Source organism: Panthera tigris, chromosome F2 (assembly GCF_018350195.1).
Source record: "Panthera tigris isolate Pti1 chromosome F2, P.tigris_Pti1_mat1.1, whole genome shotgun sequence".
In the NCBI taxonomy this organism is placed as follows: Eukaryota; Metazoa; Chordata; class Mammalia; order Carnivora; family Felidae; genus Panthera; species Panthera tigris.
In genome coordinates, this window is record NC_056676.1 from 65,731,532 (window position 1) to 65,748,250 (window position 16,719).

Below are 16,719 nucleotides of genomic sequence, written 5' to 3' on the forward strand. Positions count from 1 at the left end.
TTCCACTTCTAAGAATTTACCCAACAGAACTGAGAACATATGTTTACACAAAGACTTGTACAGGAATGTTCATAACAGCTGTCTTTGTAATAGCCCCAAACTGGAAACAATCCAAATGTTCATCAAAGGTGACTGGATACATTAATTGTGGTATATCAATACCATAGAATATCAATGATAAAAACACACGAACTATTGATATACCCAACAACATAGTGATTCTCAAAATAATTATGCTAATTGAAAGAAGCCAGGCCAAAAGAAAAAAAAAAGGAGTACATAGTTTAGGACCTATTTACATCAATTTCTAGAAAATATTAACTAAGATACAGAAAGCAGATTAGTGGTTGCCTGTAGGCAAGGTGGGTGGGGATAAAAAGAAATTGGATTCCAAACAGGCAAGGGGAAACTTCGGGGGGTGATGGCTATGTTCAGTATCTTGATTATGATGATGGTTTCATAGGAGTCTATTTATGTCAAATCATAAAATTATACAACTTAAATATGTACAGTTTATTAAATGTCAATTACACCTCAATTTAGCTGAAAAATATATGTGTAGAATGCATCAGTTATTGACTGAGTAATGATTCAGGAAGGAACTACCAAATGGTCTACCAACTTGGGTTATAAAGATTGGGAAATTACAGTAAGTAGAAGGTTGGCAGCTACAGGTGCATGTTTCTTCAGTTGCCAGCCTGACCTTCAGATTTGGCTCAACTAAATCCAAAGACAAGTGCAAAGACAATCCAGTCTTCTGGGAGTCCAGAAGATCTGTAATATAGAAACCTCTTTGTCACATACCTGAAATTGAGTAGGATGGTCGCATGGGCTGTGACAGCCGATATGAGCTTGACTGAAGACAGGTTAAACCAAAGTAGTTCAGGAAATCATTCAGCACATTTGTCTCTGCTACTGATAAAAATGTTGCTTGGTTACCTGCATGGGATAGAAAAAAACCTTTATTTCAAGGTAAGCACCCATAAGTATAGCACCCTAAGTTTCCTGAATAATAATGCAAACATTCATACACATAACTTATCATCTCCAATCCAATAAATAAAAATGAGGAACGTGATTGTCTCTTCTGCAAAAGGTTATTAAAAGTTGTATGGTCTTAGGGCACGTGGGTGGCTCAGTCACTTAAGCATCCCACGTCAGCTCAGGTCATGATCTCATGGTTTGTGAGTTCAAGCCCTGGGTCAGGCTCTGTGCTGACAGCTCAGAGCCTGGAGCCTGCTTTGGATTCTGTGTCTCTGTCTCTGTCTGCCCCTCCCCAACTCATGCTGTGTGTGTGTGTGTGTGTGTGTGTGTGTGTGTGTGTCTATCAAAAATAAATAAACATCAACAAAAAAATTTTTTTTAGGTTGTGTGGTCTCTCAGAGCCACCCCTTGGTAACAACACAAAAAGTTTTAAAATCTGCATTGGAAAATTTTTGTGAGAGTTTTGCTTTTCTGGTAAAGTTTGAGCTTTTCAAATATGATGGTCATATAATTTTGTAAAAATTTATTTTTCTGTTGTAGAAGAACATGGGGACCAAGAATGAAAAGACTAAAAATCTAATCCTGGCTCTCCTATTAACTCAATTTCCGTGTCTGCAAAACAGAGATACAAGAAGCACCTACCTGTAGTAGGTTTGAACAGTAGGCCCCCAAAATACATATCCATGACCTAATCCCCAGAAAATGTGAATGTTACCTTATTTGGGAAAACAGTCTCTGTAGGTAAAATTAAGGATCTTGGAATAAGGAAATCATCCTGGATTATCTGGGTGGGCCCTAAATCCAATGACAGGTGTTTTATAAGAGAAAAGCAAGAGAGATTGGAGACTGAGGGGGAAAAGATAAGGCAATGTGAAAATGGAGGCAGAGAATGGAGGGATGAAATGGAACGATGTGGTCCCAAGTCAAGGAAACCAGTAGCTGGAAAAGGCAGAGAATGGAATCTTCCCTGGATCCACTGGATTCAGTGCTCTGCCTACACCTTGATTTCTGACTGTGGCCTCCAGAACCATGAGAGAGTACCTTTTTTTTAAAAAAACCAATTTGTGGTAATTTATTACTGCAGCCTCAGAAAACCAATACATTAACTCACAGAGCACCAAAAAATGGGAATAGTACTACCAGCATTGTAGGTTTGCTACGAGGATTAAATGAGCACTTAGAAGAATGCTTGATACCTTGCAGGCAGATAGAAGTGCTGAGTTGTTTTGTTTTTTTTTTAATGTTTATTTATTTTTGAGACAGAGAGAGACAGAGCATGAATGAGGGAGGGTCAGAGAGAGAGGGAGACACAGAATCTGAAGCAGGCTCCGGTCTCTGAGCTGTCAGCACAGAGCCGGACGCGGGGCTCGAACTCACGAACTGTGAGATCATGACCTGAGCCGAAGTCGGCCGCTTAACCGACTGAGCCACCCAGGCGCCCCAGAAGTGCTGAGTTTTTACAAAAAAGAACTCTGGCGTCAGTGCAGCTGATTGTTGATGACATCGCTTTTCTGGTCCGTGACTGGTGGGCTAGATTCCATAATACTGGTGCACCTTGTTAGATTACGGAATTGAAAAACTAATCACGACGATGGTGAAAAGGCCAAGAACGCACCCTATAGAGGTTCTTTTCAAAGGAACACTCTATAAAAGAAACACTTCAAGTCTCAATGTATTTGGGTCCTTCTCTTTAGTTGTCTCTACAACCCCTTAATCCCTAAACGCAGTGTAGAAAGGAATGTACAGACCACAGGAGAAAACCATTTTTATTGCTTCCACCGGGAGCGTAAAACCCCATGGCGCCCTCGGAGTGCAGAGTTCTCAAGCCGATCGCTGATACCCCGGTTCCACACGCAGAAAACTACAATTCCCAGAAGGCTTTGGGCCCCGGCGCTGGTGGGGGAACCTCTAAAAGGGGCGGAATCTAAGAGAAGGTCGTTGGCCGGTTCCGTCGTCCAGAGCGGCAGGGGTCGCTTGGGCGGAGTTGGGAGGAAACGCGCCTCCATATTGGCTGGGAATAAAAAGGGCGGCGTTTAGCGCTCGGTTGGTCGGGTGGCGGGGATCCAGGACGCCAGGGCCCGAGCTCAAATTTCCCGGGCCGGGAGCGCGGGGCCTGCTGGGAAGGCGCCGGGTCGGTTGTGTATCGGGCGGGCGGCGGCGGCCGCGGGGGGCTTCGCCATGCAGAGCACAGACCTGGGCAACAAGGAGAGCGGCAAGTTGTGGCACCGCAAGCCCTCCCCGGCCGCTCGGGACGGGTAAAGGCGATGGGCTGCGGAGGGGCCTGGAGGCCGCGAGGGGCGGGTCCGCGTCCTTGGAGAGGCGTTGGAGGAGCTGTTGGGGATGGTCTTGGGTAGGGGTGTATGGCGCCGGGTAGAAGGGCGGGTTCTGCCTCTGACCCTGCCCCAGATCCCTGGCCTGGGTGATCTGTTGAAAAGCTGGTAGCCTGTCTCGCTGTGCCCCGGAAGCCGAGGTCTCGTCAGAGATCTCTTCCCGGTCCTGGGGGCGGGGGTCTGGGCAGGATTAGCGTGGGGCAGGAGGCAGGTGGTTGGTGATGTGGGCGAGACTTTGTGCCAGGACTCTGTCTAATTACCATAATAGCCCTGTAGCATTCCCGGCGCGCCGTAGATGCTCAGTAAATATTTGTTAACTATTGCAGCTGGAAAAGAACTCACGAGGTATGATGCAGGGGAAGGGGAACAGTGCACTTCGACCCCTTCCAAGTGCCCCAAGTTACCCATCTTGTATCATTGTATGTATTCAGACAGGCATGCATCCATCAGCTATTTGTTGAGCACCAACTCTCTCCCAAGCTTGGAAGCTCTGGGGGACGGCATGGGAACAAAACAAACTTCCGGTTTTCTGGAGCTTACACGTTAGTGTGTATGGCAGGGACGACAGGGGGTTACAAACTACCAGTGCAAGGTGGCCTCCTAGTACGGCCAGCCCTGCTGCTGGGTTTTTGTTTGTTTTTTAATAGACTTTCATTTTCTTAGGACAGTTTTAGGTTCACAGCCAAATTGAGAGGAAGGGACAGAGATTTCCCGTGTACCCTCTGCACTCACACATGCATAGTCTCTCCCCCATTATCCATATCCCCCATCAGAGACGTATATATGTTGCAGTGGATGAACCTAGGTTGACACATCATTATCACCCAAAGGCCACAGTTTATGCTAGGACTCACTCCTGGTGTTGTATTTCTATGGGTTTGGGCAACTGTACAAGGACCTGTCTCTACCATTATAGAATCACAGAAAGTATTTTCACTGCCCTAAAAATCCTCTGTGCTCTGCCTGTTTTTCCCTCCCTCCTCAGCTTTTCTTTTCATTTTGGTCCCAGATACTTAAACTGTTTGAGTCTTAGCCACTCCGGTGTGACTTTAATGGAAACCTTTGCCCCAAGTGGTGCCATCTTGGTTCCAATGGTGGCACACAGATTGATCTTACTGCTTTTAATTTCCCAGAATTTCATAGCCCTTACCGCATCACTTGGATTCATGTTTCTTGTTCTAGTAACTTTGCTGTCGACCCTTTGGTTGCTCCTCAACAAATCAACAGACTTTAAGTGCCAGCTATGTTTGCTCAAAGCCTGGTGCTGGACGTCCCACTGGCTGCTTGTTTGGTTTCCGATTGCTGTCAGCCTCCTAGCAATGCTGCTTTCCCATCAACTCCGTTGAATAAAAATTTTTGTTTAGAGTAGGGATTCTTCAGCAGGGATTTTCATTTCCAAACTTGGAGTTTGTATAAATACTCCCCTTCTTCTGATATTTTCTAAATGGTCTGAAAGTTATTGCCAGCCCACAGTAATTCTGTTTCTTGCTGTTAAAAAAAATATCTGGATATACATGCAAGATTCGAAAACAAAAGAAACAAGTTTTATGCAAATGTTATTTGCTGCTTCCATGAAAATGTAGCTTTCTTTTTGTTCATTAAAGCTCATTGTTATCGCGTGGAGTCAGATGGACTTTAGTTGAAAGTAAATGTCCATTTACTAACTCGGTGACCTTGGGCAGGTTAATCACTAAGACTTTAAGTGAAGCTAATAATGCCTACCAGACAGGGTTGTCTTAGCGCGTTATAAAGACTTTAAAATAGTATCTCAAGCATCTTGGTGTTTGGTAAATATTTGATTTTTTAATTATGTTTAAGGACTGAGAACCTGTCAGGCAACCTATGAGCAATTGAAAGGCAGTTGTTCCAAAATAAATGCTTGAGTTATATGAAAAACCAAAAGGGCAGAATGTTGCTATTAATTATGATTATATCTAGGTGGTAGGGTTATAATCAGATTTATTTATTCATTAGTGTTTTTCTTTACCTTCCTTATTTTGAACAATGATCCTGTAATTTTGTGATCCCAACCCATAATAAAATGTTACAGAAAAAAGAGTGGAGGGAAAAGTCGTTGGCTCTGTCTGATTTTAATTGCTGGGGAACATTTTTATGTTATTACACATTTATTCTCCCCCTCTCCCCTTTGGGGATGTCAAAGGAAAACCAAATCTGGACAGTAGTTAAAGTGGTAAAAACAGATTTTATTCAGGAACTATTGCAATAGAAGAGAGGAGACCTCAGTATAGAAATGGTCTCAGCTCTGAATACAGCCTGGGCAAGTGAGAATGTACAGCCAAGGAGCAGGGTGGGAGTCAGTGGGTAGAAAATTACTAAGATGAAACATCTAGGATAATGGGTTTCTGCCTAAACCAGCCTCTAAGGAGATTCTTGATGAAGATAGGCCAGGGTGATCAGATTGATCAGTTATCAAGGGTGATCAGGTTTTGAGGGTCAGGGGTTATTTTATTTTATTTTAAGAGAGAATGTAAGCAGGGAAGGGGCAGAGAGAGGGGGAGAGAGAATCCCAAGCATGCTCTGCACTGTCAGCACAGAGCCTGATGAGCTCAAATCCATGAACCACAAGATTGTGACCTGGGCTGAAATCCAGTCAGACGCCCAACGACTGAACCACCCAAGCACCCCAAAGGGTCAGGGGTTCTAATTTTTTTTTTTTTTTTTTTTTTACATTTTATTTATTTTTGACAGAGAGTACAAGTGGGAGAGGGGCAGAGAGAGAGAGGGAGACACAGAATGTAAAGCAGGCTCCAGGCTCTGAGCTGTTAGCACAGAGCCCAACGCAGGGCTCGAACTCAACAAACCGTGAGATCATGACCTGAGCTGAAGTTGGTCACTTAACTGACTAAGCCACCCAGGCACGCCCAGGGGTTCTAATTAAATGGACTGAGCAGGATTCTTGCTAAAATTAGATTTTACAGGGAAGCACACAGATGGAGGAGTGCCCCTGAGTGTCTCCCTCTGTCTCTGACCCTCCCCCGTTCATGTTCTGTCTCTCTCTGTCTCAAAAATAAACAAATATAGCTGAAAATAAAACTCATTTATGCTTAATTCACTTTGGAACACTTCACTTTATATTACAGAAACAATCTCATTAAGATATCTTTAAGATATTGAAATTTTTCTTACATGTGGTAGCTTGTGATTTATATGAAACTACTTTTCGCTAATTACATGATTGCATTACATGTGTTTATTGCTTAATGTAACAGTTGACTATTCAATCAAAAATACATTGTCTTATATCTTGTTATTGTCTGTCAGTTAATCACGATTTATGAATCTTCATAAGTGTGCTTATTTAAAAAAAATTTTATTTTTTTAAACGTTTATTTATTTTTGAGACAGAGAGACACAGAGCATGAACAGGGGAGGGCCAGAGAGAGGGGGACACAGAATCCGAAACAGGCTCCAGGCTCCGAGCTGTCAGCACAGAGCCCGACGCAGGACTCAAACTCACGGATGGAGAGATCATGACCTGAGCTGAAGTCGGCTGCTTAACCGACTGAGCCACCCAGGCGCCCCTAAAAAAATTTTTTTAATTTAACATTTATTCATTTTTCAGAGGCAGAGAGACAGAGCACAAGCAGGGGAAGGGGAGAGGGAGAGGGAGACACAAAATCTGAAGCAGGCTCCAGGCTGTGAGCTGTCAGCACAGAGTTTGAACCCGTGAACCGTGAGATCATGACCTGAACCGCAGTCGAACGCTGAACTGACTGAGCCACCCAGGCGCCCCTGAAATTTTTTTACTTCTAAACCAAAAGCTCCATGAGGGCAGGGCCCATGTCCATCAACTACTTTTAGGTCCCGGCTTGTTCAATGTCTGACACATAGTGAGTTTCCAAGTACTTGATGAATATATGAACAGCAGCCATTTCGATAACAAATAACTTTCTGAACTGCTTTTAGAAATCACTGTCGGATTGCTTCTAGGAGAGCAGCGGGAGGAGAGGGAAGAGCGGATAGGCAGGAAACTTCAAAGTCAGTGAAGTATATTATAAAACCCGTATTTTTCATAGTAACAAGTAATGCTTGACATACAATTAAATGTCTGTTTGTTTTTGACAGAATTATAGTGAACATCATTCACAGCTCTTCTGATTACCTTCCCAAAGTCTTGCGATTTTTGAACGTGGCTTTTGATAGCTCAGGTGATTGCTTAATTGCCGGGGACCATCAAGGAAATATCTATGTTTTTGACTTGTATGGAAACAGGTGAGCAGATACTTTTGATATATACTTTATTTAACAAGTTATTCACTGCCAGTTTTAGTACCTGCTATTAATTATTCATTCAGCAAGATTCATTAAGTTCTGACTGTATTTCAGGTAACTTGTAAAGCACTGTCACAAGTGCTGACAGGAGAAAGTGGGAAGGCATGGGAAATATGTTTAGATTTTTTTTAGAGAATTAAAGTTCCGGTTGGAACAGTATCTCTAGTAGCATGTTTTTCCTTAAGTTTAAAAATTTACTGTTGCTAACTTATCAACATCTGGTACTTTATCAGGCAATTTAGAAAGAACTTTACTTTGTACGTTATTGTCACCGTTTACACATGTAGCAGTTTTAAAGAATTGTTCCTCACTCTTCCGCCTCCTCTTCCTTTGCCAAACAATTTAGTACAGAAGCAGTTAGGTGGGATTGATCGAGGGAGTCATCCCTGCAAGGGGGGTAGGTGGGAGGGAGGCCTGTCTGCCTGGCCAGAGTCAGAAGGTACCTGCATGGGGGATGGGGCAATCACGGGCAAGGCAGAGGGCTTTGACGGAGTGAGTAAATACATTGAGGATAACGGGGCCAGGTTTCTAACAATCGGAAAGGGGAGTTACAAATATGGAAAAGTAGAAAACTAGAATGAACGCCGTGGCACTGGATTGATATTGGATATATCTGTCTGTACTGCTGGTTTTGAATATATAGACATAGAAATAAATAGAAATGTATATGAGAGAGTGAACGAATTTTCTTTTTTTGAGGGGAGGGATGTGTGTGAGGGAGGGGCATAGAGAGGAGAGAGAGAATCCCAAGCAGGCTCCATGCTGTCAGCACAGAACCCGACCTGGGACTTGAGCTCACAAACTGTGAGATTGTGACCAGAGACGAAAGCAAGAATTGGACGCTTAACTGACTGAGCCACCCAGGCGCCCGTGAATTATTATTATTTCTTTAATATGTTTTTTGAGAGATGGGAGAGGGGCCTATAGAGCGAGAGAGAGAGAGAGAATTCATGCTGAGCATGGAGCCGGATGAGGGGCTTGATCCCAGGACCATGAGATCATGACCTGAACCAAAATCAAGAGTCAGATGCTTAACTGACTGAGCCACTCAGCACCCCAAGAGTGAATGGATTATAGCTCTTTCCTAGCTTTGCCTGCTCATAGGACCTGGGAGCAGCAGCACCCTGGTAGCAATGAATGTACCCAGTGCCCATTTGTTTTCTAAATATCACATTCTGCTCAAAGTAATTGGATCCTTGCAGAAATGGCCAGTTTCAGGATGGAGGCAGGGAAAGTACAAGGCGAGCCTGGAACGTTATGTAGCCAGAAAGAAGGAATTATTTAAAGAAAAAGTATCAAAAGGATATAAATGTCAGCTTAAAAGAGCTCCTTCTTTCCATATTGGAGACACTTTGAGTATCAAAATAAAAAATGATAGTAATGGGTCATAACCCATTGAGTAAAATAGAAATCTATAAATTCATGCTGTAATCAATAAACCGTTTCATGAGAAGGGATATTCACATAGTCACAAAGCACCTTCCCACAAAATGCTTACTAATTATAGAGGAGAAAAAGATTAATTTTACACTGAAGAAGTCTAGCAAACACCACACTAGTATCAAATGATTAAAGTCAATGAGTGGAGGGACCAATCACTGATGGGGCGCAGGGAAAACAACAGTCTCACTTCTATGGTATTCCTGCCAAAGAAGTGGAACCTGCATCTAATCAGTGGAGTCAGACAAAGCTAAGTTAAGGGAGTGTGTAACAAGATGGCCTATAATCTTCCCAAGGGTCAAGGTCATGAAAGTTGTAGAAAGACCAGAAGATTGTTCCAGTCTGGGAGAGACTAGAGACAGGACAAGTAAAGGCATGAATCTGGACTGATCCTTTTGCCGTTAAGGACATTACTGGGGACAACTGGCAAAATTGAATGGGGTCTGAGGATTGGGTGGTGGTAACATATAAATGTAATTTTCGTACAGTTGTATTGTGATTATATGGGAGAATTTCCTTGTTTGTAGGAAACATGATCATGGTAACTTACTCTCAAATCGTTCAGGAAAGGAAGAGATCTTATGTAATTAATTTATCTGTGATTTATTAGGTAGAAATCTGTTAATCATTGTTTCTGCTCTTTACCAAAAAAGTAACAGTCACAATTCTCTCACCCTTTACTCTTGCCTAACCTACCTACCCTGCCAATCCTCAATCTTAAATCAATACAACTGTCTCTTCTTTGCTCCCACTGTTAAAGAAAACAAAAATCACTGTTGATTGATTCCGTTCCAGAATAATGGACTTCAACGTTAATGATGCTTTCATTTCATTTGCTCATCAATAGTTATTACTTCTCCCACTCTCCTCCAGCATTCCAAACCTTTGCCTGCTTCCTTGTCTCCTTGTGTTTGACCCCACTCTTACTTAACTCCGTGGCCTCCTACTCATTAGAAAACAGACACTTTTAAGCTTCCTTTCCTCCTCCCCAGAGCAGCCTCAGATATATAACCATCCATCTCTCTTTGTCAGTTTATTCATAAAAATAAGTGATCCTAATTTCTTCCAGTGCTAATCTTGATCTTCTATAGCCGCCCCTGAGACTTTGCACCATGAGTGTTCCTCTCTTTTATTTTGTTCACTGTCCCTTTTCTCTCCGTCTGTAAAGCAGAGAGGTTAAGTGGCAGAACTGAGACTTGAAATCAGGCTTGTCTGATTCTAACACCCACTACGTGGGGTTCCCTCAGAAATCTTACTTGCCTAATCTACTGGTCTCTTTTCAATTTTCATCATACTATGTACTTTTTTTTTTTTTAAGACTTTATTTTTAAGTAATTTCTACACCCAGCATGGGGCTCAAACTCATGACCCTGAGATCAAGAGTCACCAGCCAGGTGCCCCTCTCATCTTACTAAATATTCATTTTCCCCTCCTCCCTGGAATTTTTTTCTTTTGCTTCAAGGTACAGCTCTTTCCTGATTTTTCTACTCGTCTGATCATTTTCCCCCTTGTTTTGCTGACTCTTCTGCCAGTGCCTACCCCTTAATTGTGCTGCTCAGGCATCTGTCCTTGGGCTGCTCCCTTCCATGTTCCCCATATTCTCATTCGTAATCTCATCAGCCGCAAGCCTAAGCTTTCAGCTGCTGTGCAAATACTGTTAACCCAGATCTGCTTCTACTACCTGCTGGATGTCTTCTATATTAGGCTGTCGCGTGCAGGAGCCACGAGCTGCGTCGAGCTCTGGAGCCCTTGAGAGTTGGCTACTCCGGGGGCACTTGGGTGGCTCGGTCAGTTAAGCATCCGACTCTTGATTTAGGCTCAATTCACGATCTCACAGTTCGTGAGATCGAGCTCTGTGTCAGGCTCTGCGCGGACATCAGGGAGCCTGCTTGTAATTCTCTCTCCCCCTCTCTTTCTCTGCCCCTCACCCCTGTCTCTCTCTCTCAAAATAACTAAATAAACATTAAAAAAATAAAAGAAAATTGGCCAGTTCAAATTGAGATGTGTTGTTAGTATGAAAAAAATAACGTAAAATATCTCAATAATTTTTATTGATTAAATGTTGAAATGATAATTGTATATTAAATAAGATATGTTATGAAGATTAACTTTACCTTTTTCCACCTTTTTCACTGTGGCTCCTAGAACATTCTAAGTTACACCTAAATGGCCTGCATTACATTTCTTGGACAGCACACCTCTAAATGTTTTGCAAAGGCCTTAAACTCGACATATTTAAAACCAGGCCTATTTCCTGCCCCCAGACTTGTCCCTCTTTTGCCCAATCTTGAAAACTTGATTTTTTTAGTAAATTAAACTCTAGCTATGTGCCAAGTACTCTGCTAAGCACTTAGCATATGTTATTTCATTCAATCAACATATTCTCTCACTTAATCATCACAACAAGCTTATGAGATCTCTTTTCTCACCCTCATTTTGCACGTGAGGAATTCCTGATTCCTCCCTCTTCACCTCATGTTTGCTGCATCACCAAGCCTCTCTCCCGCTTAACTCCTGACATTTGTCCTGTTTGTCCTTTCCATTTATACCCGTAACTCTGATTGAGATGCTCTGTAGTGGCTTCCTTCTTTTTTGTTTTTATTTTATTCTATTGTAAAGTTTATTTCTTTATTTGGAGAGAGAGAGAGAGTATGCAAGAGGGGCAGAGAGAGGGAGAGACAATCCCGAGCAGGCTGCACACTGTCAGTTGGGGCTTGAACTCACGAACTGTGAGATCACGGTCTGAAACCAAGAGTCCAACGTTCAACCGACTGAGCCACCCAGGCGCCTCCTTAGTAACTTTCTTCATGGTCTCTTCTTGTCCCTCTATCCATTTGCCATTGCTGCCAGAATCCTCTTCCTAAAAGACATGTCTCGTCATAATTCTGCTATGCTTAAAACCTGGTAAGTAAAATCCAGATTCCTTTACATGCATACAGTACTCTTCATAATCTATTTTTGGCCTACCACAATGGGCATTCATTTTTCTGCATTTCATTTTCTTCATCTCTAAGGACTCCTCCAGCGTAAAATTTATGATTGTTGGAGGAATTTCTGATACTAATGCAGTAATCTCTTAATAGGTTTAATCTTGTTCAGCGAACGGCACAAGCTTGCACAGCTCTGGCCTTTAATCTCCGTAGGAAGTCTGAGTTCCTTGTGGCGTTAGCTGATTACTCTATTAAATGTTTCGATTCAGGTAAGAAATCCTCCTGTTTATCTTCTGAATATGAGTAGAATTTAGACTGATGCACTGCAAGGAATTTGCTAATCTGTATCATCTGAGGGGGTAGTCCCCACAAGACAGCACTCACTTCAGACATTAGCAACAAGTTTGGGGGTCCCGGGACCACCCTCACGTCAGATCAGCTGGCTACAAATTCAGGGTTCCCCACAGCTACCTTTGGGTTTGATATTCACTAGAATGACTCAACAGAACTCAGGAACACACTCCACTTATGATAATAGTTTAATGCAGCGGAAGGATATAAATTAGAACCAGCCAAAGGTAGGACACACAGGGTAGAAAGTGGGAGGCTCCCAAAGGAGAAGCTGCGGTTAACCCTAGGGACGTAGTCCCCTCCCAGCATCAATATGTGGCCCTCCACACTGAGTATTGCCAAACCAAACATATACCTAAGCTTTGATGTCCAGGACTTTTATTGAGGCTCCGTTACACAGATTTATGACCGATTGGGTTATTGCCCACCTGTTTGAACTCAAATTTCCAGCCTTCCTCCTCTCTCTGGAGGTTGGGCGGATATCACGTGGCTGAACGCCCTAACCTTCTAGTCACTCACACGATTAATCTTTCCCGTGTGGCCAGCCCAGTCTCTGAGGTTCTCTTCTTAGATAAGCCATCCGGTGTTGTCTGAGGGACCTGCCATGAATAACAGAGACACCCTATCACTGGGGAGATTTTAGGGGTTTATAGATTGTCTCCCAGGAACCTAGACAAAGGCCATACCTCTCTTTGAAGCCCCAATTCCTTACTATGTAGGTACAAGAATAATAACTTTCTTAATATAACCTATGTGTTTTATACTACATTGTGTATTTTTAGAACATTTAGAGTTCTGTAAACTGAACCTCTTATTAAGAGAAAAGATATCTCAACTGTATTGTTTTTTTCTTGATAGAAGGACACCTGGGTGGCTCGGTTGAGTGTCCAACTTGGGCTCAGGTCATGATCTTGCGGTTCGGGAGTTCGAGTTCCGGATCGGGCTCTTTACTGTCAGCACAGAGCCCTCTTTGTATCCTTTGTACTCCCTTATCTCTGCCCCTCCCCGACTCATGCTCTCTCTCTCAAAAATAAATAAACATTTAAAAAGTAAATAAAGTAATTGATAGAATAATTTAAAAGATAGTAGTAACAATAGTAATAACAGTGATAGTTAACACTTAATAGTGTTTACTCTTTGCCAGGTACTGTTCTATGACTTTATACATGTTAATTTTAATCATCATAAAACCCACAGACATCGATATTGTTAACTCCATTTACAGATGAGGAAGCTGAGGCACAGAAGTAACTTAACCAAGGTCTCTCACGGCTTGTAAGCAGTGGAGCCAGAATTCCTAACCTGGAAGCCTAGCTCCAGGGTCCCTGCTCTTAATCACTACTACACTCTCACTGTGCACGTACGAAGACAAACCAGTCGTCCTTCAGTGATGCCCAGACACAGTCTGTGTTTGTACAGCAGGGACTTATCTTTTTAGTCTGTTTTCTCTGCATATGCCTCTTTTCCGTTCTAACAAATATATGATCCTATCTATATTGTCGTGTGGAGTCATTTCCTTTACTTCATTAAAAATATTCATACAGAATTTTAAAATCAGTACAGAATATTCTACTCTATAGATGTTTGCAGCACCATAATTATTAAACCTGTTACCTGTCAGTGGCCTTTAAACTGTCTCCAATTTTTGGTGTTAAAAAAACACTACTGTCACAGAAGTTCTAAAAAAACCAAATGTTTATACTCATCTGTGATTGCTTCCCTTGGATTCCACCCATTCTCTTCTTCTCTCTTAGTTCCATCTGTTTACAATCTGTTCTATTGAACCCCCCACCCCTACCAATGAAGCCCCTTCTTTAAGATGTTTTCTCCACCTCCCCAGCTACCTCCCTCTTCACTGCTAAATCTTGCTTCTTCACGGCACCCATTGGTGGATTCTGATTTTTGCTGTCCCCACTCCATGCTGTTGAGACTTCTCTGAGGCCATTAGTAACCTCTGATTGTTTAAATGTTTTATTTATTTTGAGAGAGGGGGAGAGTGTGTGCGTGCACGAGTGGGAAAGGGGCAGAAAAAGAGGAAGAGAAAGAATCCCAAGCAGGCTCCACACTCAGCAAAGAGCCTGACATAGGGCTCGATCCCACGACCCTGGGATCGTGACCTGAGCCAAAACCAAGAGTTGGACGCTTACCTGACTGAGCCACCCAGGTGCCCCAGTAACCTCTGTTTGTTTAAGCTCTCTTTATACTTTTCACCCTACCCCTCAGTAGCATTTAACACTTTGCTTTACATTAAGACCTTAGTTTTCATACTCTTCCCTCTCTTGGTTTTCCTCCTACCATTCTGACTGCTTCTCAGTAGTCTTTCCTGTGTTCTTTCAGTGGTCCCTAGACTTAGGGAGTTTTTACCCAATTAAAAAGAAAGTAGAGGAACAACAACCCACATGGGTTGTCAACTTTTAATTTTACCGACATAGGAAAAAACGATAGAACTTCATTTCATAAAACAAGAGATTGTTTTTAACATAAAGCAGCTTAGAAGGATAGAAGCTAGATTAAAAGGTAGTACTCTCAGTTTAGCTTTATGAAAAACTCATGTCATTGTCCTTATTTTTCTCATTTCACTGAAGACCAATGAAAAATCGATCATTAACTAATACCAGACTTCAGACCGGTGTTTGGAAACTACTACTCTCTCCCCAAGGGTTTCTCCGTTCCTCTGTTCCTCTGTTTTCGGTTTTGACCTACTTTGTGTCTTAATGCTTCCCAGATTTACATCTTGCTTTCTGATTATTCTCCTCAGTTTCATCTTTCTGAAAGAAAAAATTCTGTTCATAAAAGTAAAACATGTTCACCACAGCAAACCTGGAAACACAGGAAAATGTAAAAGAGAACATAAAAATCACTTATAATCCTATGACCCAGTGATAATTGTAATGAAGTTTTTGGTGTTTTCTCTGCTGGGCTGTTTTCTGTGCTTCTCTCACATGTACACACGCACCTCAGGATCCATTTTAAAAATCAAATTCATGATCTCTTCTTCCCACACTGCTAAATCTGTTTCTCCATATGTGTTTCTTAAATCAGCTAATAGTATCGCCATCTAGTCATATAACTAAACTAGCACCGTTGAAGTCTTAACTCGTCTTTTATTTCAATACATCTAGTTGATCACAAAGCCCTTTGAATTTCTCCTTCATAACTCTTGACTTTCCTCCTTTCTCCATTGCCACATTTGTATTTTAGACCTTCCTTATCGCCTCCTCGGATTATTATAGCAACAGATAAATTAGTTGTCTAGTCTCTTCCTTCTTTCCACTGTATCCCTCATGTATCTTCAGAGTGCTCTCTCTGAAATACACAACAGATATGATACTCTTCTATGTAAAACTATTACAAGAGAAAGCCCAAACTCCCTACCACATCTAAAGCTGTTCTTAAGCTCTTTTTCATTTAGCCTCGTCTCCTCACATGTCCATGACATTCGTGTAACTAACCTGTTCGATTGTGCATTTTATCAACTGGCCGGCTTCCATTGTTGTAGATGTTAACGAAGGTGTCTCGTATAAATACCTAGCTATCAGTTGAATCAGTCCTTGGATGATACATAGTGTTTTCCCTATATGACTCTTTTACTTTTTACCACAGTTACCAAGGAGCTAGTTAGCTGGATGAGAGGACACGAATCATCAGTATTTTCGATCTCTGTGCACGCATCAGGGAGATATGCCATCACTACTTCTTCTGATACGGCACAGCTGTGGGACTTGGACACCTTTCAGAGAAAAAGAAAGCTGAATATTCTACAGTCTGTGGGAATACAGAAGGTCAGTGAGTGCGGGGCACATCTTGGTCTGTTGTGCTTCTCTGACTCGTTTCTCGGTTAGCAGGATTTATAGATGATGTGAGAGTAACGATTTACTTTGTCCCACATAGCCGTGTTCTTATAACTCAGCAACAAGTGAAGCAGAGTGGCCCATGCGATGAAAGATGTTGCTTGTGGCTACAATTTCTAACTTACTGGGTTTTTGTTTTTCAAAAAGTTCAAACACGGAGCAGATTTGTAAGAATTTCACAGTGAATACATGTACGAACACCATGTAGATTCTACTGTTAACATGTTCCTATACTATCCTGTACTGTACTTTTGTTATTACGTTATTATGTTGTTATCACACCGTATTAAGGTTCTATCCATCTTTCTGTCCCACTGTTCATTCTTTTCTTGCTTTTCATTTTAAAGTGAATTGCAGACATTAATGTATTTGCCTGTAAATACTTAAGACTGAATTTAATTGACTATGGCTCAGTATCTGTTGATGTGAAACTTACATATAATGAAATGCACAGATGTTTGTATTCATTTGTTAAGTTTTGTCAAATACATATACCTTTGTAACCTGTGCAATCCTATTATTACCATCATCCCAGAAAGT

General features: G+C 42.0%; 1 protein-coding gene across 3 annotated transcripts in view; it reads left to right on the plus strand.

Moving 5' to 3' along the window:
- The first annotated feature begins 3,036 nt into the window (after window positions 1-3,036).
- TBC1D31 (TBC1 domain family member 31) overlaps window positions 3,037-16,719 on the plus strand; it is an 80,667-nt gene continuing 66,984 nt past the window's right edge. For 2 of the 3 annotated variants that reach the window (XM_042973688.1, XM_042973690.1), the window contains exons 1-5: window positions 3,037-3,239; window positions 7,242-7,313; window positions 7,401-7,547; window positions 12,131-12,246; window positions 15,932-16,110. In XM_042973688.1, coding sequence (XP_042829622.1) covers window positions 3,163-3,239; window positions 7,242-7,313; window positions 7,401-7,547; window positions 12,131-12,246; window positions 15,932-16,110 — 591 coding nt within the window. In that variant the 5' untranslated portion in view covers window positions 3,037-3,162. The remainder of the gene's footprint in view (window positions 3,240-7,241; window positions 7,314-7,400; window positions 7,548-12,130; window positions 12,247-15,931; window positions 16,111-16,719) is intronic. The other variant, XM_007076819.3, reaches the window with a different exon arrangement.